Here is a 22,749-nt window from a genome sequence, read left to right as displayed (position 1 = left end):
GACCAACTTCTTCATTGTCTCACCTTTACTACTTTCTGAACAAATTTTCTTTCAGCATTTATTCTTTTTCCAAAATTTTCCTTTTCATCTGCATCAAAAAACTTCCTTTTATTCACTGAAATTTGCTTTTTAGTAAAAAAAAAAACAAAAAAAATCTCCTTTTCAGATAACGCTGCCTACCATCTTTATTCACCTGTAAAAGTCACCAAATTGACCACACGAGGCAGGAATTAGACACCTCCCGCCGGTTCTTTGTCGCAAGGTCAAAGCTGGATGTACTCTTACTTTGGTGGCAGGCAAGGGCGACCTCATATATCAGCCCAAGATTTCTCTTCCCCTATGGTCAGGTCACTGTGGTGGGTTCTTTTTTCTGCGACCTCGAATCTGAGAGAAGAGGAAAAGATAAATGCTCCTGTCCTTTTCCATCAAATGCTCATTTCTGCTTATTTTCCGGCAGCCTACAATCAACTGTCAAGGGTTTAAAATCCAACCCATTTATAGGTGACTATATTTGCCCCACTGATCAACCAGCGTCAATCTAGTGGAGTAGTGGTCTTAACATTGGACCTCAATCGAGTTAGGCCTGGCAGAGGATTTTTTTTTCTTTTTTTTCTGCAACTATAAATACAAATCCATATCCAAATTTAACTAAAAAATCTGATTCCTTATGCATGAAAAACTCATCTCAGGCTAGCGAGAGAAACATGGATCCAATTTCACATGCATATATCTAACTTTGAGCCGAAGCCTGGATCTGGTAATACCAGCCGCGATTAGTTAAGGCATTTGGTGTGTGTAGCTCCAAACAGGGGCCAACTTCACATCCCCCCAAGTCTGAAGGTTTATGTAGAGAAGTAAATGGATCAAGCATATCTGTTTGCAGATCCAATTTTGAATCTATTAACCCAATCTGGTGAAGAAATCTAGATCCAATAATCAGATTTCAGTTTGATATGCTGTTTCATAAATGAACCATAATTTGATATTGGACTGCAATCTAGTAAAGACCCAACGTCATTGCATAAATACACTGGATATTATGCTAGTTGAATCCAATTTTGGTATTCTAAATCTCAGTCTGATTACAAAGATTAATCCAGTTAAGTTGAATCCACTTAAGGTTGGATCTGACTTGAATCTGAACCGTTTACATCATTGCTTCATTCTAACAAGTGCACATTTGTACTATGTTCCATCTCAATCATCCTACGGAAACAAAACTTGATACTCACTTTTTTTTAGCTAAGAAGGTCTTTTCATCACTTGGTCTTGTAATAATGGCTCCAAGTGACTGCTTGATTTCCAGGTTGAAACACCTCCAAAAATTGTGTCCAATTGACCTATTTATAATTAAATGATTGAATTGCATGAATTATAATGCAATTGTTCTAGAGACTTTGGTGTAAACCTAATTAGTGACTTCCAACTATTTAAATCGAATGCACCCGTTTGAGAGAGAACAGAAAAAACGACATTTGATTAACCCTAACTTTTCTTAAATAGAGAGAGGTGCACAATAAACAATTTACACTTAAGTCCACATAATAAAAGGAAATTATTAAAATAAACTCATTCCACCATTTCAATATTCTAATAGCCACCAAACTAACATTATTTCTGTCAACAATCCTCCTTAAACTAGAGCAAATATATCTATCATGCTGAGCTTGTTACAATATTTTATAACTCAAATATAGATATTGGTTTAGTAAGCATGTGTCTAACTTGCTCTTTAGTAAAAACGCGAATTATGTGGACATTCTCAACTTGAAGCATATTGTGGATATAATGACAATAAATTCCAATATGTTTGGTTCTCTCATAGAATAACATATTATTGGCTATATAGATTGCTGCTTTATTGTCGCACATCATCTTCATTGGGGGTGAAATTTTAACTCTCAAACAAGTTAACAAAGATTTAATCCATATGAGCTTAGTAGCTGTTTAAGCCATCATCCATACTACAATTCTGCACTATATCTTGCCACTATCGCATGTCTCTTGCCTCTCAAAGTAATCGAATTATTCCCCACAAAGATGTCATACCTAGTTGTACATTTTTTGTCTACAACTAAACCTATCTGCACCTATAAAATCTGCATCTGAATAAGGTACAACATCTAGATAATCACTTTTTTTAAACAAAAGTCTCTTTTTAGAGGATGACTTGAGATACTTGATGAATATCATAACTGCCTCCCAATGAACTTTTCTTGGTTTATTCATAAATTGACTTAACTTTTCTAGAACAAGAGATATAATTGGTCAAGTAATTATATCATAGAAGTGCTTGCGAATCACTGAACTATATAATTTGCGGTCTAATAGATTTTAATATATTGTGATGGGTTTATAAGAATAATATTCACTTGCTTATCTCTAAGCATCCTTGTCTCCTTGAGTAAATCAAGAACAAATTTCTATCGAGAAAGAACCACACCTTCTTTGGCAACAAAATGTTTTTGCAGATACATTTTTGTGCTAGTAATCTCCTCTTTAGAGTCAATGTAAGAATAATATAATGAACATATACCACCATCACTAATAAACATTTTGAGGTTTTTTGATAAACAAAGAATGATCAGATGGAGATCCTTGAAATTCAACTCCAAGCATCACTTCATATAACTTTTGAAACCACACTCTTGAGCTTTACTTATATCTTTATACCGCTTTATTTTACTTGGATACATTTTCACTCTCTCTCAATTGCTCAAAAGCAGGTGGTTGTTGCATGTAGGTTGTCCAAGACAAATTACCATATGAAATGTATTTTCCTTATCTAGCATAGTGCACTGCTATCGTAACAACTAGCTATATATAGTCATGCAACAAGAAAAAACAGCTCAAAAAAGACAACTACATAAGCCTAAGTGTAGCCCTTAACAATAAGACAAGCTTTGTATCTTTCCACTAAACCATCTAAACGATATTTAAAAATATAGACCCACTTACAACCAATGATGTCTGCATCAAAAAGGAGAAGAAACCAATTCTCCTGTACCTAGAGGGAGTACGGCATGTATCCCTTCTGAAGAGCTTGTTGATAACACATATGAATTAGATGTGGCATATAAAATGTAAGGAAATGTATGCATATTTTAGCCAAGCCTCATTATAGTCATTAATCTTGAGATGAGATGTAGTGTACACTATCATGTTCCTTTAGGAAGTGCACTAGACAAGTCATCGTCTATGACTAGAGCCCCTTTACCACAGTCATACTTATTGAAGAATTCTTAGGTGAATTAGGAATACTTACCTTAGGTGAAGATGATGTTGAGAAACCATGAGTAGGTGTATGCTACCAAAGTAGACCAATGGAGAATTTTGGAATAAAGAAGAAAAAGGAGAAGAGAAGAAGGGCCACACAACTCTAAAGAGATAGGAGAGATAAACAAAGGAAAATTGTCACCAATTTCAGAATGTATACAAGTACCAATAAAAAAAAATTGAAACCGACCTAAAGAAGGTAATGTCTACTCTGACATACTTTTATAAAAATAGGATCATAGCAACAATATTCGTACTGATTCTCAGGGTATCCAATAAATACACACTTGATAGATTATGGAGACAATTTATCTCTATTTGGCTCAAGCTTGCGACAAAACAAACATACCTAAACACTTTAGGGGAGGTGTAGAACAAACTACTATCTACATATAAGCTTCAAAAAAGGACATTCTGCTAATGAGTTAAGAGACGTTAAGGACTTGACTGAGACCCCATATATCCACATGTACTAAATAAAAAGAACTCTGACTCGGTGGACTTTGACTAGATGGAAATGAACTCCTACGATCCTTTCCTAGTTGACAAGTGTCACACTAAAAGGAAGTAAAAGAAGAAATATGAAGAAAAACAGGACAAATCATTGACAATGAAAGATGGCCTATACGAAGATGCCACTAAAATGGACTAAATATAGAGTCTATGAATGCATGAGGTAGATCCAACTGGTTCATTGAGATAAGAAGCCCCCTCTAACTCATGGCCTCAACCAAGCATCCTTTTCATTAGTAAATCCTCAAACAGACAACAAAAAAGACGAAGAATCACACAACAATTAAGATTATAGTGAGACAACTCACAACCAATATTTTTTGCAAAAAAAAAAAAAGAAACATGTAAAACATCACATATAAAGAATTTGGGAGATAAAGATACTTCTCCCTTTCCACCAGTAAGAAAACTCGACCAAAAATGAAGGTAACACTATGATATGAGGAGGTAGGAGCCAAGTTAGTGAATTGGCTGTCATTGTCACAAAAGTGCCGTGAGGCTCTTGAATTAATAATACATGACCTAGTAGGATGAGACCTAATATTATAGACAAAACATGCTACAACAGTCGTCACCATGGAATTAGTCATTGATGAAGAACCCTAGGATATTAACTTTTCATATAACCACTGCTCAGGGTGATAGAGTCCATTAAAAGAAAAAAAAAACTATCTTTTTGGCTGATGTAACTGCCTTAGCAGTGGATTTGTTAGGAGCCAATACAAAAGAAGGTCTCCCATGTTTGTCCCAGAATTGATCCTCAATATGTCATTGCTTCCCACAATAGATACAACGCAATCTTCCTCTACTACCACCTCCATGTTCGCATCCACCTTGAACATTTTTTACTATGCCATGTCTACGTCCTCCAAAGGCAGTTACAGAAATAACAAAAGTACAGTGAAAACATTAATACGAGGAGAAGCATCTGAAAGAGTAATGACCAATCCACTTAGCCTATTATTACATTCATGAGATTATAAATATTAGCTCCTATGAGCATTTGGACTTCGGCAACTGCAAAGTTTGGAGAAAGCCCCAACAAGAATCATGCAATCATAGTTTTCTCTTGGTTAGGAGGATGAACTGAATTGAAGCCCTCACAACTGACTAATGCATAGTATTGTACCAGACTCTCATCATCTGGCTGTAACTTATAAATTTCCTACTTGACTTAATGAACACGATTAACATTTTTACCTTGGGAAAATGTAACCTTCAAGTTGTCCCACATTTCTTTAACAACGGAATAATAAACATGACCATCTGCGATGTGTAGCCACATGCCATTCATAATCCATGATACAGCATTGTCATGATTTTTCACCATTTAGTATAGTTATCTATTGCTTAGTCAAATAAGATAAAGCTTTATTGGTACATGTAAACCAACATTATGAAGGTAATAGACCAGCATTTATAGCTATTATCATCTAGCTTCACTAAAAATTTATACAAGAAGGGATTAGCGAATGCCTTAGATCTACTAAAACATATGAATTTTGTTCACCTTTGGTATTTGACATATTCTTCACTCATTGGCTGATTACAGGAAACCAACCCTTACTAGATTTGAATCCAAAATAATATCAAAGAATTAAGTAGTTATACTAAAAATAATGTGAAGATATTCTGCAATCTTTCCACAACACAAATAGGAATTATCTTATATCTGAACATGTCACAAACATGAACCAAAACATGCGACTCCCATCAAAATATTTTCAGCAAGACAATTATAAGCACACACATGCTGATGACATACAAAAATCCAAAACTAGACGTAGTAATCAATCCCAAATATGAGTAGTAGAAACATTTGGTAGTAGTAACTCCATGATAGGCAATGAACAAAGGTCAAGGAATTTAGGGCATTAAACACTTCACATCGTTGAAAATAATAAGAAACATGCGACAATGTCCAACTGCATTCACAATATTTTGACTTTAAATAACTTACAAATCCGATGATCCAACAACATCGGATTTGATTTCATGATTTTTGGGTAGGAGAAAAAACCTCTTCCACATAAACCTCAACAATTCTTGGACTAAAACAAAGATTTATTACTTCAACATCTCTTGAATTTACTTCTTACAAAGGTAGCAAATGTCTTCAACATCCACAGCGTCAGCTAGGTTGTGATTCAGTCATCAATATCCACAACAATGAAGATTTTGAGGTTATAATCACCTAGGCCTATTTTACCATTAGGGATCAGACTTCCAATCTTATGACTAGAACTCGAGTGGTGTTCAGAATATATTTATTTTGGAGTCAAGTTAAAGAAGAAAAATGGGAGAAGAGAAGAAAAGAGAAGAGAAGAGAACGAGGGAAAGAAGTAAGAATCCCAAAAGCATGGTATCAAATCCTCCTAGGAGCTGGTGGCTCTGATACTATGATGCAACTGTTTGAAACAGAACAAAAAAAATTGACCTTTGATTAACCCTAACCTCTCTTAAAATAGAGAGACATGTCCTGCAAACAATTTACACTAAAGTCAACATAATAAAAGGAAATTATTAAGAGGCACTCACTCCACTTTTCTAACATTCTAATAACCACCCAACTAACATTATTTCTGTCAACAAAATACGTAGTTCAAAGTAAACCACAATCAAAGCTAGAGCATTTCTTATCAATTAAGAAACTTCTCTATACAAACAACAATGATATCTATAATTACAACCCTTTGGCGATGTGAAATTTGTCTCTTCTCATGTTCACAATAGTGTATGAAATAACAAATATATGCATTTTGTTATTGGGGCCCATCATTATAACAATTTGAGACGATATTTAGAATGTGTGCAAGAGAGACAATTTGAATGATATATCCTTTGTTTAAATGATATAGCCTTGTTAGTTTCGCAGTGCAAAGTAGTCACTTTGAAACTACAAAGCTAAATGGAAGTCAATCAGTTCTTAACAACTATCATAATCCACAAGTATTTGAACAAATATCTGCCTTCATTTTGGACAACATATCGAGGACAAATCCTAACTTATCTTTCTTATAGTTCTAGATGCTAAAGCCTAAAACCCTTGATATTACAGTTACAACTTCAATTTATGTGTGTCTAGTGATGTATTGTTCCTCCTAGATAAAGTAATATAATACACCTCTTGAAACATTTTTCATATGTGTGCTTCCTAATGCTTAAGTTAAAAAAAGAACATGAAAATATGATGTTTGGATCATATTTTATCCACCAAATTAAAGCTAAATTTCTGAATTTTAGGAATCCTATAACATCTAATTTATACATGTATATATCTAACCATTTGCTTTTGTGTGTGTGTGTGTGCGTGTGTGTGTGTGTATATATGCATTTTGGAACATTCATTTTCTTGCAAAAACACTAATTTTGGCCCTAACATGGCTTTTTAGTAATTCCATCACCTCGACATAGGTTCATTGGCATTGAAATCAATCAAGTTGTGTCCCTTTGGATTCGAGCACCTCTTGAAGGAGCCTCATCTGAGCTACCTGGTGCTTCAAACGTGGCATAAAATAGACATAGTAAGCTTGGCAAGGACTCAAGTCGTACCTAAGGGTAATGGATATCCTTGACTTGGGAAAGCAAGACCAAATTGGTAATTAAGGCAGTGGCATGGGTGTAAATTTTGATAGAGACCATGTGTATATTAGTACAAGCTTAATCCATGATTAAGGTCCTTAGTTGTGATTAAGCTTCCTTAATTATCCTTTAATGGGTAGTTAGGACCCTAATCACTCAACTAGTGATATATTAATTTGTAGAAGCTAGGAAGAATTAATGAAGATTAAGATTTAACTAATAATCTAAGTTAGTGTAACTAAACCCAGACTGGGTGGAACCACCAAGAGGGGACACCTAGATCTGGGTGGGCCCAAGCTTGAATAGGGCCACCCTTGCTTTGGGCAGCAACTTTAGAAGGCGAGAGGGTGAGAGAGAAACATGCTATGGTTTGGGAGAAGTATGTTCTTAAAACAGGGCTAAGTTTTGAACTTATGGAAAACTGAATTTTACTATAAGATTGTAATGTAGGTATTTAAAATGCATAAACTAAGCAAAAGGGGGCTTCTAGCAAGACTCAGATACTTGGACTAACAAGCAATTCATGAATCAACATGATTTGTGGAAAAAGAACCAAGTTCATGATGCATGAATGCATGGAAACTGAATATAACATGTTCATAACAACCATAACATTAAAAGCTTGAAAAGAACAGTTACTCTATCATGCATGAACAATGATGGAACGTTGTGATCGCAACATCAGATCCACAAACCTTTGTATGAATTCATGTGAATGAGGAAAGACAAGGATATTGCAGTAGCCATATTGGAGAGCTTACAAATGACACAGAGATAAAGCATTAAACATGAAGAACAACGCGCCGCAATTCTTGAAAACGAGCTGAAATTGGCATGGATACTATGGAAAACACACCAAATCCCCATCGGCCTCCATGAAGGGCTAGTGATACCATGGTTTCTATGGACTAAAACCAGCGAAGTTAAGTAGTCACTATGTAACCAGAGTGAAAACATTGAAATGCTAGAAAAGATTAGAAGACAAAGATCTAGGCGTACCCACTTGATTATGCCTGGAAATGTATGTTGAAAACTTTCAAGAACTGGCCTTGATCTACGTATTTTATTTGGATTTAGTGTTTATTGTGGCATATAAAGTCCATACATCCCCTGTTCTTTTAGTTTTAGTTGATGGTTTTGAGACACCTCAATTACTCTTGTTTTAGCTCCCTCGTTAGCTCAATTAATTTCTTTTTTGTTTCATTTTTCTACTGCTTAATTGTGAGTTAGAACAGTTCTCTTTCCATTGCATCAATCTTAAATATTCTCCTTGCATTTCAAGTTGATACCATGCCCGGAAGCTGATTACTGTGATTTGGGGGAGTTGGAACGGTTTCATATGATGAAAGAGTCGACATTGTTTCCAAGGCTTTCCAACGGTGGAGCAAAAATGATTGTTTTGGGCGGTTCACCAAATAAGGAAGACATCACAGAAGCGTGGATGAGAGACTCTATAACCTATGGAGTGGGGTACTAAACGTTAAAAGTATATACACATTGGCATGTATCCGGGCGTTCCCGCTGGGAAAAAAATCAATTAATAATTTTATTAATATGTTTTTTGTTGCAGGTTCGGTACGAGCGAATATTTTAGGACCCCTGCTCGTATTGGTTTTGCTTTCGTATTTATAGGGACCCGTTCTCGTACCATTTTTGCTCTCGATATGATAGCATCGAGCAGTGTGTGTGTGTGTGTCTAGAGAGAGAAAGAGAGAGACAGAGAGAGAGAGTGTGTGTGTATATTTTTCAGACGCAAAAAACTACTGAGAAAGATGACGAACCACTGCCAACCCCGGAATAGATAAGCCCAAGCAATTGTCTGGAAGCATGTTTGTTATTTATTTATTTCCCTTTTTTAACTCTGATTGAGAGAAAAACATTATACACTGAACGGGAAAGGCACAAATTTGAAGACCTGGATCAAACTTCAATTATACAATTACGCTGCTTGAGCTTCTCGTTGGTGCCAAAACTCGCCCCAACTCAGAAAGGAGAACGTTATGAACTGGACTGCTTTCATCAGCTCATAAATAATCGCATAAAAAGTTCGGTGAGTGCACTGGATTCTGTTACAAAGATGTAAGGCGTCGGCCTGGAAGCGCTCAGCTCGTTTGGTAAGGGGAACGGGCAAAAGTGACAGTTGGGGAAGCTCCCAATCCATGATGTGTCCCTCTCAAACTGCAACATAGTAGGGACTCAAAAGGATTTGCTTTTTCACTTGTTAGGGGCCGACCAAATATGCACTAAGTGATGGGGGAAAGCATCCTTGTTGCAAGCACAAAAAAAGGAAAGAGCTAATCGACTTCATGCTACCAAGCAAAGGGAAGAAAATAAACAAGAAATGGCTTGTACAAATGCTTGGGGATCAACGAGGAAGGGAATCAATGAACAAAACCGTCGCTCCTCGCACCACAATTTCGTGACCCTTCTTTCTCTTGTGCGGAACATAGTTGTGTAAAAGAGAATTAGAGGGCCACATATGGCATGATCCAACAGCTTCATAAGTCAAAGCTACAAATTCAAAGAGGAATCAATGAACAGAAGAACTGTATTTAGTGTCAGAAAAGCATAATACACAATGCTTGACGAGTACATACATGTGGAGGAAAAGAGAAGACTGAACTGGCGAGCCTGTTGATGTGAGTCAAACATCAATAATTTCGTCCCTTCATCAGTACCAAATACTTGCCCCGAGAGAGAGAGAGAGCACAAATTGAAAATTTTCATCTCCAGTGTCTTACTCGTTTCCTTTTCCCCAGTTTAAAGTTTCCAATTTGCTAATTTTTTTTTATTCGAACTTGAACACTTTTTGGGCTGCCGACTAGCATGCTTCCCACTTCGAGCTTCTTTTCAATCACCTGGAAAGAGAACCAGAAAAATGCCCACTCCTCGTTTGCAATAATAGGAGAGAGATGCGCATTTTCAACCCAAGATGAAAGAATTTTCTATTAAACAAATTATCCACGAAATAAATGGTATCTTTAGCAAAAAATTATATAGAGGAAAACCCTTCTCGGAGGTCAGAATGCATATTCAAGAGAAACATTAATGAAAAGATCTTTGTCCCACGATATTCTTATGAAAATTCTCGTTGTTCTTAATCTTTAAAAAATATAAGGGTCACTTCTGCTCAACACTAATGAATTCCACGATTCGTCGATTGCCTCGCAGAAATTGCAGCGGGCATTGCTTCTGTACTACAGAAAACATGCACTGTAAACATATTACTGGTGACTGACATGATCAAACACATACCTCTCCAAGTTTACCTGAACATGACACTCCAGCTATCACCAACGCACCAGGCTAGTGAATCCTGAGATCATTTACAACAAGTATAAAGCTAAACAACATGGTCACACTTATTTTGCCATAATTCTAACTCAAAAGTGAAGGAGAGTTAACTATTACTAACTCTCAGACGGACATACAGCCCACAAGTGGGCGGGGTCTACCTACCACGCCGCCCACAGACTGGGCTGTATGCCCTACAAGTGGGTGGGGTCTACCTGCCACCACACCCACTTGTACAGAGAGTTAGTAATAGTTAACTCTCCTTCATAATTAGATGGATAGTTAGTCATTACCATAATCCAAAATAATTTCAATAATCCTAACTCGAAATAAGTGAATGAGAGTTAACTAATCCTACCTCTCTTTGGGTCGTAGTAATGGACGCCCCAAAGAGAGGTCGGATTAGTTAACTCTCATTCATAATCTGAGGGATAGTTAGGAGCGAGGGGCCCCATCGACAATTTCCAGAATCCTAACTCTCGGCTCAAGAGGGGGGAAGTTCAGTATTATACCTCAAAGAGAGGTAGTCATTTACAACAAGTATAAAGCTAAACAACATGGTCAAAGTAACATGCAAACAATATGCAACCATATGGAAGAAGAAAGAAGCATATATCGTGTATATATATATATATATATTAAACTTGATCTTGACATGGACTTATACGTATTATATACATATATAAAGTATAAACATCATCCTGCAGGATGCACAGATCTCATGTGTGCGTAGCAATCATCACTGGCAGGGAATCCTGCCAAACAAACCCAACAGATGTGATTCCCACATTTACACTCCACATGATTACATCCGTCCACCTTCTCTATTGTGTATCCACAGGCTAGGCAGTTCTTTACATGTTCTTTTCCTCTCTTCCACTCTTTCAGTGATCTATCTGGGTCCTCCTTGAACTCCTTGTATTGCTCACACGTCATGAAAGGATGAGATTCTATGTGGCACTTGGTGCATATCTCTGCTGAACATGCTCCACAAATGAACAACCCAACAGGCGACTCAGGGTCAGCAACTTTGTACACGGACGGGCAATCAGGGGTTGGACAAAACCTGTATTTACCCCCACTAGAAGCCACAAAAGCCCCTACAGATGCTCTGAATAGCTCGTCTAACTGCTCACTAGAAAGAAGGGACCTCAAATCTACCAAAAAAAATGGCATTTTACATCCCTCGTCAATGCAGCATAGTGGAAACCCATCCCGACTGTGTATTGCAGCTTCGATTTGGTCTATCAAACAAAGCCTACAGAACTCATGCCCACATGCCTCAAGCTTGAAACCATCTTCAACTTCACTCAAACAAATTGGGCATGTGGCTTCGTCATTGTGCATTCTGACTTGCCGACCACTCATATCCTGTACAATACCAGCAATTATATTTTCGATTTGATGTTTTTGTTCCTTGCTCCCAGAAAATGAGAGTATGTGCCGACGAACATTGAGCTTGAAGTCTACCCCAGCCACCTTCTGCTTGAGACCATGCAAATCAGGTCCAAAAAGGCGGACTATCTCTTTCATCAGATTATGTGGCATCTCAGCACCACGGAGGTGGATTTCACATTCCTTTTCTCTGTGAAGAGCTAATAAAGATTCCACCAATTTTTTCTCAGCTACAGCAATTCCCTGTTGAGGTCCAAAAGCTTTTAAGCTGAGGTTATGCCTGTCAAATAAGATATATGTCCCTGTCTCTCTCTCCAATGACTTCAACAGTTGGATACCCACTTGCGTAAATAGTACTTGGAGCACACTAACCGTGAGATCCACATGAGTGATGGTTTTTCCTTTCATTAGCTTCTCGAAAGACAACCGACATTGTGCAACAGTACGCAATGCAGAAGCAACTATTTTCACTCTGAAGGAACCACTTCCAGTTCTCTCCATACTGACAACGGCATCTGTGCAGCAAGTAAAACAAGACATCTTTAGAATATCATAGGCTTGTCCTCAGGTTCCCTCTACTAAATTTAATTTGTTTGGATCTAGTAATATATCACCCAATAAAGCAGTAGTAAATTTGGCTCTTCATGAAAATTCAGCAGTAATATATCACCCAAGAAAGTGAGAGAAGGTTGGACCACATAACAAGTGAACCCTCACACATTTGGTTCTTTCATGAACAAATTCAGCTATAAAGGGCCCAAAATTCTTCTTTACATCTTAACCCTAATCAATTAGTTTTCAAAAGAAAGTCTAGGAGGCAAGGGGATGCTGCTTCAAGATAGAATCAACAAATTGATGCTAATGCTGGTCCGACACCATTGCAGAAACTTTATTATGTCCCACCAAATGACATTAAGAGAGTTGGAGTGATTTCGCAATAAATTTTACAGAAGCTTTGAAAGTCGAATTTTCAAAGAATTTTCTGTAATCCATGTCATTCAACAGATCCAAGATTCCAAAGTATTTTGGGTTCAATATCAGATATACTGCCTGGAAATGGTTGCCTTTGGTTTGAATATATATTAAGTTGATCATTTTTTTGGTTTGAATAGTGTTTTTAACTTTTTATAATAAACAAAAATGAATGGCTCTCACAGCACCAACCTTTCGATAATAGAAAAAATCAACATTTTTCATAAAAACAACCTGACTCAAAGCATGTTTTATATCAAAATAGTTTCTATAAATATATTAGGATGTTTATATTTCATTTAAAATAATTTTTTAACAAAAAATTAAAGGGTTTGGTTTTTGTCCCTGACCAGTGCCTGGTTTTTACCTCTCTCTCTCTCTCTCTATATATATATATATGTGTGTGTGTGTGTGTGTGTGTGTATGCTATTTTCCATCAAGTATGGACTAAGCAGATATTGTAGGATATAGTTTCCAAACTAATCAAATAATCCCACAATCAAGAAAACCAACCAGAGATCGAATAGATTATTACCTATATTTAGAGGTCACAGATTAAAAGTTTCCCTTCCCTAAAAAAAAGCAGCAAAAGATAATTGAAGTTTAAAAAGAAAAAAGAAAATTTACTAGGCATCCTCACTTCACCATTGAAAATTTAAAAGGACCTTAAGAGAACAGAATATTATTTTTGTGTAGATGTACATATGCATGTGCAGCGTGCACACAGTCTTCGACTAGGGGCTGGGCTGCCTAGGCACCCAACAAAAAATTCTAAAAGTTCTTTTTCTACTTTTCTTTCTTTATTCCTTTTCTTCTTTTTCTATTTTCTACTCTTATTCTTCACTTTCTTTAATTTACTGTTTTTGACCCACCTAGGTCCTCTTTAAGACCTGCCTGGCACTTTTTGACTAATACTAAGGGCAACACACAAAAGAAGATGGTAGACCCAACCGCCCACCCTCTTCTTTTCTTCCATATATTAGTTTTTATGCAACCACAGCAGCACAAAGATGGCAACAATCTGAAATACTGCAAACAAAGAACTGGCCTTTATGTTGATACTCCTACGTCAAAAGGTTTATACTCAACCTAAAAGTAAGGTACTATGCAACCAAAAGATGTCAAACAGAAGAGAAGTAGTAAACAAAAGATGGAAGAAGTACTTCACAATGTTCATATCGGAAACACATCAAACCCAAAAAGGAAAAGAACACAAAACAAATAGACAAACATAAGCGAAAACCTGAACAAAGATGCATGGTTCACACTCATCAACCATAAAGTATATAATAAGGCAATCCAATGAAGAATGAACTAAAAAACAAAAAAAAGAAAAAAAAATCTAAGCAAAGTTGGAAATAATAAAAGTAGGAAATCTCATCAAACACAAGGAAAAGCACACTTAACAAATAGACATAGGTCAAAAATACTGAACAAAATTGTATGGTTCACAACTAATGCCAGTAAAGTGTATAACTAGGGAATCAATCTCATAGACGGCAACCTAATGGGTGAACACCTATCAAGCAAGCCCTTGTGCAAGACACATATTGATTGACTAAAACACACGGTTAGGAAGAAAATAGGAATTTGAGGGGAAGAAAATAGGTCTAGCAAGATGATGGAATTCAACACTAAAAAAAAAAAATCGAAACAGAAACAAAGAAAACAGTTCAGAATATCAAGAATATCCAACATCAAACAACCAAAACAGGATATTGAAAAAAAAACAGAATTACATTAAGAACTAAGTGCAACATGACACCTTTTTGAAATTTCATCTTCTCAAACAAAGACTCCAGGTCCTTCTTGATGACAAAATATACAGAGGAAGGACATGAGACTAAGCTTTGGAATATGTGTTCACAATGTACTCTTTGCCAAGGGAGGCAACAAGAGAGTACTTTCCCATGAAGGTGATCCAAAGCCATTGCTGCTCTGAGATGAAGATTTCCATCAAAAGTAATCCAAGCCTTCATCAAATAATCTTTTGGTTCAGAATTAAACATATGGACATGGCACTTATCCCCAGGTACAAAATCAGTGATTTCTTTAAGAAGAGCTTCCTCACAAGCGGTACCAGAAGGCTGATGGACTACTTGTCCTCGCAATAAGTGAACATCTAGTATTTTCCTTGTTGTTCTATTTCTCAATGCCTCCCAAATTTCAGCTTCAAGAACATCTTTACTAAGTCCCATTATGACAGCAGAATCTGGAAATTTTGTGCTAACATCACAATGTACATATCTTCCACCAATCAGCATTGCCGAACATTCTTCTGCGACAACAGTGACATCATTAGGTGCACATCTAATGATGGCAACACCCTTGCTTTGCCTGCGAGGCCATGTAATCTTTGCCTTGACTGCAGGAAAGGAAAATACTTTAGGATCAACACCAAAGGCAGGCCTGAAAGGAAACACCTTTAGAGAAAAACCATCCAGTTCTACTTCATTCAATTTGATGACCGCCATTTCCGCAGCTTCCGGAGAAAGAAACGTTACTTTCCCCCATTTTTCATATTTATCACCTTCTTGTGAAGCAGGAGGATACTTGTAAAAATTAGCTATACTAGACGTACAATTGTCAAACAACATAAGCAGTTCTTTATCATTAAGACACTTGACCTTAGGATGAGAAACTTCGACTGTTAGAAACCTTTTCTCCAGTTCCAAATGCTTTACTTCAGCACCTGAACCAAACAATGCAAAAGGAGGAGAGGTACCATGCACTCCATGAAACAAATATTTCTCAATGCATTCATTTTTACTCCATTTTGTTTCACACTCAATTGAACAGTTTACCATGTTAAAAGCCTTATCCAAGGATTTCACAGAAGCAAATACTTGGACCTCTCTCCTGTCAAAATCAACATCAACAGAAATTCGGTCATCTTCACATGACTTTTGAATTTGTGAAATAAGACATTGCAAATTAGAATTTGATTTTCCACACAATCTTCTCAAAATATTATTTCCAATTCCAGAAACAATTTTCTTCTGCATTATCCGATTACCCAGTTCCAAAGCATCAAACAAGGGAGGAGGTTCAATGGCACTAAGACATTCTTGGTCAATGGCAGTTACACAAACCAAATATTGCCTTGAAACAGACAGAAGCTCACCATAAACGACCCAGTTAGGCTTCTGGCCATATGCTAGAAGGGAACATGAGGGATGGAGCTGTATTAGTTGGCCTGTCATTGCTACTTCATAACCAAGACGGTCATGTCCACTAAACACAGCAACATTCTCTGAAAGAGACGAAAGTATAACCATCTTTAGCATATTATCATGCTTGCTAGGCAGATGTGGTTTCCATAACCAATATGAGGGAATGATTATATTAAGCTCATGCCTGAGGCAGTATTCTAATTCAACTACAGCTTCTTTGCATCTCCGCATGGACTTAGCATTGACACTGTTCTCCCAGCACCATATATTCTTCCTAGACTTGAGTGCGTCTTCCCATTCCTTATAAACAGCAAGGAGAGTGAATAGATCACCATTAGGATGGCAGAACTGAAGCTTGAGGCAATCAGACCTTGTTTTCTCCTCGGCACTGCCAATTCTGCAAAATATGCTACTTGCATTTGCCATTACAGCAGCAAGAATAACACCTTCCCGGCGTAGACCATAGTCAAAGCTACAAAGAATAAGTTTACCAAGTCGGGGCTCAATACCCAGTTTTACAAGGCAATGGCCACAATCTGTCAACTCCAATGTGTTATTCTTGCAGATCACAGCACCCAAATGAACCAAATTTCTTATAGCCAGTTCTACTGCTTCTGGACTGGGAGAATCTACAAATTCAAAGTCTAGCACATTAGTAATGCCAAGAGCAACAATCTTCAGAACAGCAATGCCAAGATGAACCCTTCTGATCTCTGGATCTTGGTGTGATTGCATAGACTGGAACTCTTGCTCTGAATAAAGCCTGTAACATTTACCCGGTTCTGTGCGCCCAGCACGGCCGGATCGTTGATTGGCAGAACTTTGGCTGATCTTACATACATTTAGTACATTTGTGCCAGTTCTCGGATCAAACCTGCTCTCTTTGACCATACCAGAATCAATCACATACTTCACCCCTGGAATGGTCAGAGAAGTTTCTGCCACATTGGTTGCAAAGATGACTTTCCTCTTGTCTGGATAATCCTGAAAAACACGACTTTGCTCATCACAGGACAGTTTCCCATGCAATGCCAGTGCAACAGCAGAAGGGTTCTGAAAATTTTCGCAAGCCCACTCAACTTCTGCCTGTGAAGTCAAAAAGGCAAGAATAGACCCATCCTTCTCTGTCTTGTGAATTTTATTGGCTGTCTTAACAACGTCAATAACATATGGGCAGCTTAGAGAACTGAGACTTGAAAAATTAGCGTTTGAAGGTTCCAACAAGCTTGGAACATACTTAATATCAACAGGATAAGTTCTTCCCGTCACATGAAATGTGTCACAGCCGAAAAAGTACTCCGAGAGCTTCCTTGCATCAGCTGTTGCAGACATTATAATGAGCCGAAGATCAGGTCTTTGGAGCAGCAATTTTTTCAGCAAAGCCAAAAGAAGATCGGTATTCAAGCTTCTTTCATGAGCTTCATCTATAACAATAAATGAAACCCTGGACAAGTTTGTGTCAAGCATGAAATGCTGGAGGAGACAATTATCTGTCATATAGATTATCTTTGTATTTAACTGTTGAAAAGAAGAGTAAGAAGGATAGCAAATCACAGACTTCCCAATATAACACCCACGGCATTCTTCTCCCACCCTTTGTGCCAAAGATAGAGCAGCAATCTTGCGAGGCTGGGTGCATATAACTGATCCATCCCTTGTTAACTCTGAATCTGCAAGATATTGAATTAACTGAGTACTCTTGCCACAGCCAGTTTCCCCGGTCAAAATCATAACCTGCAAGCAGATTGAGATGCAACAAGATTAAAAGGAATGTACAAGAAGCAAAAAGAAGGAAAAATCAAATCCAAGAAAGCAAATAGAGAATTAAAAAAAAAAAAAAGAATAGCATGATAAAGAATGGTTTTGTGAAAGCCATCAGACATTAGAGATTAAGATAAAACCGTATTCTGAAAAGTTTCAAAAACCTGTTGAGCAACGTGAGACTAATAATTCAAGGGAAAGGACTATATTGAACCATCATAAAGGAGCAGTCCAGCATACAATCTCTGGAAGTAAGGATGAAATCTGATAAATGTTTTGCAGGCTTGCGCATTCATGATAGACTAACTGCAACGTCATTTGCTGAAAGGCAAGAGCTTTTCAAATTTGTTGTTCTTTACGTTATTGATTCAACAGAATGAAAAAAAAGAACTACAATTTTTCTGCTTGTTCACAGTGAAAAAAAAATTAATAATAACAATAATAAGAATAATAGACAGAAACTAGAAAAGTTCAGTTTAGAAGAAAAAATGGTAAAAACTAAAGAAAGTAGAAACATCAGTTTATAAGTAAAAAACGGTACAAACTAAGATTGGTCGCAGACCCACAACTCACAGCTCCAGCTAACTAAGCATATGCCGAAAAATATATCTTCTAAAAAGTTAAACATACCAACAACACACACAAATATATGAAAACTGTTACTTGAGTTCAATCCATTATAGCTAAACATTTTCCTTATAAATGTGGTTCTTATGAAAATAACTATTCAGATGTGGTATCCAAGTTTAAAAAACCTAAGAACGGGAAGAAAAAAAATCTCATCCTTTCTCTGACTAGTACAAGGGTTTCAAATCAAACTCTTGAACTTTTTCCCTTCCAATATCCAATACATACGTCAAAAGGTTTTTGTCCATTCCATGTTTTTGGAACATGGAGATCTCATCCATACAGTTAGTTCTGTCAAACATGTAATCATATTGTTGTCACGGGATAACTTTTTAACCGATGTGCCAAAAGTTGGACCAAAAGAGGAGTGCTTCTAGGTACTCAGCAAACTAACATACAGATTTTAAGACCATCAAATGCGCAATGACCGCAAGGCACCAAAACACTCATGCAATCAAATGCCTTTGTGATAACCAAATGATTGAAGGATGATTGTTGTGGGAAGCAATCCCCAATCGACCAGTTGTCACTGTCTCATAAGCAGAACAGCAATAATTGCTTGCTTGATACCGAAATTTCCCTTTGGTCAACCTCAAGCCACGCAATTGCAATTACAGCCTATACATCCAGTAAGAGGCTTAGCCTTAGCCCACACATGCTCCCCTGCTCCAACTTGGCTAACTATTCGCTGCCTTGTGCACTTACCTGCCTTGTCTCTATACCTTCCTTGGTTTCAAAATTCTTATAAAATCCAATCGACATATCCGATTTTAGTGATTTTTGTACCTTACATTTTTGGACAGGTAAAATTCATCTATATTGTAGGGTTCATCTAAAAAATCTTCAAAATGTTGAAAAAGCTGGCCAACCCCAGTGGCCAGATAGACACCCCAGCTACATTTTCAACATCCACGAACTTGGATCCATACACAAGAATGCTCAACTTTTTGTCTGGGCTCCCAAGTTGATCCAGAACAGATGCAAACGGCTAAGAAACGAACATCTCCAGCAGAAATCTTCAGTTCCTATGTACATAAAATGCTTTTGCATTAGGTATAAGAAAATACAGTCATGCCTGCAACAAGTCAAAATGCTTTTGCATAAGGTCTAAAAGAACACAATCATGTCTGTAACAGATCTTCTTAAGCTTGGACTGAGAAAGTCACGGTAACAACTTACAGCAGACCATTGAGTGGAGAAAATCTATCAGTAGGCATGGATCTTTTACCCGCGTGAGCTTCTGAATGACTGTTAAAGCTTACCCAATTTGATCCTGCTATCTGACGACCTTTCACAGGTATTAACTTTCAGCCTGATTCCAGCTCGTAAAAGAAAATCTGTCATACTGTATAGTGTGCAGTATCAGCCAAACAATTCCCTTTCTTACCGTTCCTTCTTACTTTTGTTAGGCATTTGAGGACATGGGGCACCATTCTGGCCCACGAGAAACCGCACTCCTTATACAATCCACTGTCTGCTAGTTGTCCAGCAATGTAGACGATGCATACATGATCCAGGAAAAATACTGTCAAACAGTGTCATATAGTACCAAACACGAGAGAATTTAAGCGATTAAACTGAATCCATCTAGGCGACAAGGCGGACCACGTCGTTTGGCAGTTTCTTATTATTTCAGTCGTCCATATGAACAAGTGACGCTCCTACAAGCAGGATAATATGAAAAAGGCTTCACAGGAGATAACAATAACATCAATAGGGTTCAAACTTGGTAACGACAAAGACAAACTGAAATTGGGGGAAAAATAAAGATTGAGAAGACCAACCTGTCGATAATGGATGTGGTTGAGAATTTGGCGCCTGCAGGAATAGATAGGCAGCCCTTCTTGAAGCCTCCGGCACTCCCTCAACAGAACGTGGTGAATCCTGTCCCAATTAGGCTCCTGATCATCGCCGAGCAAGAATAATTCGGCCTCACTCTCAATGGAATCCTCACCCGAGAGCTCCAGAAACGACGTCACAGCGAGCATCGCACTCTGGAACTCCTCGAGCCGCTTCGCTATCTGATTCTTCTGTACATTGAGGCCTTCCACCTTCTCCTGCAGTGCCCTGTACCTTGCCAAAGCGTTTCTCCCCTTCATCGCGGTCTTAACGTCCGCCACCTCCTTCTCCACCACCTCGAGCTTCTTCCTGCACCTCTGTACTGCGTCGCCCTCAAGAAGCCCATCAATGTGCGAGACGAACACCGACTTCAGCCTCAACGCAAGCTTCTCGCGGTTGGCCGTAGAGCAACCAAAGGCACGAAGTTGAGGGGTGAGAAAGTGGCCCCCGGCAAGCCTGCCCACCCAGATCGCTATGACGGCCTGCGCTGCGTCGTCCCATTGCCGGTATCCGAGCAGTGCAGCTACGACGCCTGACTGGCAAACTCGCGTGACGTCGGCAGGAGGGCATGCCAGAATCACTTCATCGATTTCCGATGCCCGAAACCCTTTCCATCCCGACGCCACCAATTGAACCTCGAACTCCGGCCTCGCCCTCCGACCGTAGGCCGAAGTAAAGTGTGAGGGACCCATCCTCCTCATCTCCCTCCCATTCCAAGTCGATTCCTCTCTTTCTCCTTCTGTCCTTTCCTTTTGCCCTCTCTTGCTGCTGCTTTCTGCTGTGAAACCTTGCAGAAATTGGCGCGCGCAAGAGAGAACGAAGCGTTACGCCCGCAGACGGAAGGAGGCGTCGCCTCGACTATTGTACCAGGTAAGTAAAAGCTTCCCCCCTCCGTCAAGTAAAGTGAAAAAGGAAAGAGGGGAGCGTGGCGTGCATCAAATGTCTGTCCTCCTCTTTTCCATTTAATCACAAACCTTTCCCCGTCCCTCATTGCAAGCACGCAACGCAACGCAACGCAAGCCTTTCCCAAAATAAGAGCGACCCGACGCTACTACCGAACCTACGGCCGCAGGGAGATTTGGAGCCATCATCCAAGACTTTTGATTTGATACGTATTCCTATAAGTCTGGCTAAGAATGCTCCATAACAATTGGGCACTGCAAGCGAAGCGGCAGCAGTGTTCTTTTGTTGAACTTGGAACCCGTAAAATGCTAATTTTGCACTTGTTTCAATTCATTCTCTGCATAATGAACCCTTTCTTCTAACTTACAATTATCTTTAAACAGCTTGTGCAAGGGAAGGAAGGATAATATCTTTTCAGTTATTATTGAAACAAGCACCAAATTTTCATGATTTTTTTTTTTTTCAACTAAATCATCAGAAATATGTCTTCGAGCCCTCTTCCACTTAGCGTATGCTTATATTGTCGTTCCTTCTAGTTGTTGTATCCTTTATAGCTTAATAATAATAATAAAAAAAAATCAAGGGGCAATCCCCAGGGAAGTAATTTGAAATATGTGGGGTTGGAAGTAAGTGTGGAATATGTGGTGAACTTCATGTTTTTTTTTTTTTTTTTAAAGGAGCGTAGGATGGTTGGGTAGAAGAGCACATAAAAGGGATACTGTCAAGAAATTTTCACGACGAGGAGACTGAATTAAAGTTTCTATCTTTTAACTAGGGTTAAAATATTATTTTTTACAAACTAAGTAAATTTTTGTAAAATATACATGTAAATTTTTTAAAAAAAAATTTTAGTGCATCGACAACCCATGCAAACCCTACCTTGGTTTTGCCCCTGAATACTGCCCGTTTGATTGTCCTGCATTATTTACCAATGTTACCACCTAAGATCATAATAAAAAATAAGATCACAACATTCAAATTAAAACATATCATTGTCCAAAATGAATGGTTAACGTCCTTAGCATGAAATGCATATTCGACAAACACGCCCGTTAAATGAATAAGCTGAGTAGTTGGGGCTAAACGGCGGCAGCAATTTATTTCCGTTGGCCGGTCGGCTGGGCTGGAGCTCGTCCACCTTTCGCTCACATCAAATAGAGAAACCTTCCCTCCCAAGTCTCTGCCCAGAAAGAGATGGGGCCCACCGTCCAATTCCTTCCCTTTTTCTTTACTTCACAAAGCAACTAAAGCATGCATTCCCCAATTTCCCAGCCGTCTGCCGCAGCAGGCAAGAAACTTAATGCAAGCATTCTTCTCCGTGAGGGAAAAAAAAAAATTGAAATTGCCTTATTCTTTTCTTTAATTATAAAAATGCGCTTAAAGTTTTGATATATTAACAACCACCTAAATTTTT

General features: G+C 38.1%; 1 protein-coding gene across 3 annotated transcripts; it reads right to left on the bottom strand.

Moving 5' to 3' along the window:
- Positions 1–11,260: 11,260 nt before the first annotated feature.
- LOC116262014 (ATP-dependent RNA helicase DEAH12, chloroplastic-like) lies at positions 11,261–21,437 on the bottom strand. Of its 3 annotated transcripts, none has more exons than XM_031641007.2 (4): positions 20,378–21,436; positions 16,157–17,939; positions 14,798–15,397; positions 11,261–12,575 (listed from the first exon to the last, which is right to left on the bottom strand). In XM_031641007.2, exons 1-4 carry the CDS (start codon positions 21,131–21,133, stop codon positions 11,362–11,364), a joined length of 4,353 nt encoding a protein of 1,450 aa, XP_031496867.1. In that variant the 5' UTR covers positions 21,134–21,436; the 3' UTR covers positions 11,261–11,361. The 3 variants fall into 3 exon arrangements, with proteins under 3 accessions (XP_031496867.1, XP_031496866.1, XP_031496865.1); XM_031641006.2 differs by adding an exon at positions 19,773–20,067 and having other exon boundaries at positions 14,798–17,939; positions 20,378–20,510; XM_031641005.2 differs by having other exon boundaries at positions 14,798–17,939; positions 20,378–21,437.
- Positions 21,438–22,749: the final 1,312 nt, after the last annotated feature.

This window comes from Nymphaea colorata, chromosome 10 (assembly GCF_008831285.2).
Source record: "Nymphaea colorata isolate Beijing-Zhang1983 chromosome 10, ASM883128v2, whole genome shotgun sequence".
NCBI classification, from domain to species: Eukaryota; Viridiplantae; Streptophyta; class Magnoliopsida; order Nymphaeales; family Nymphaeaceae; genus Nymphaea; species Nymphaea colorata.
This window is presented reverse-complemented; position numbering and strand designations above follow the sequence as displayed.

Excerpts from the sequence above, each read along its gene's own strand:
- LOC116262014 (XM_031641005.2), bottom strand. The coding sequence starts at position 21,133 with ATGAGGAGGATGGGTCCCTCACACTTTACTTCGGCCTACGGTCGGAGG. Across the intron at positions 17,940-20,377 it reads ACCACATCCATTATCGACAG|GTTATGATTTTGACCGGGGA; the intron begins GTTGGTCTTCTC and ends ATCTGCTTGCAG. Across the intron at positions 12,576-14,797 it reads GAAGATGAAATTTCAAAAAG|ATGCCGTTGTCAGTATGGAG; the intron begins GTGTCATGTTGC and ends CTTGCTGCACAG.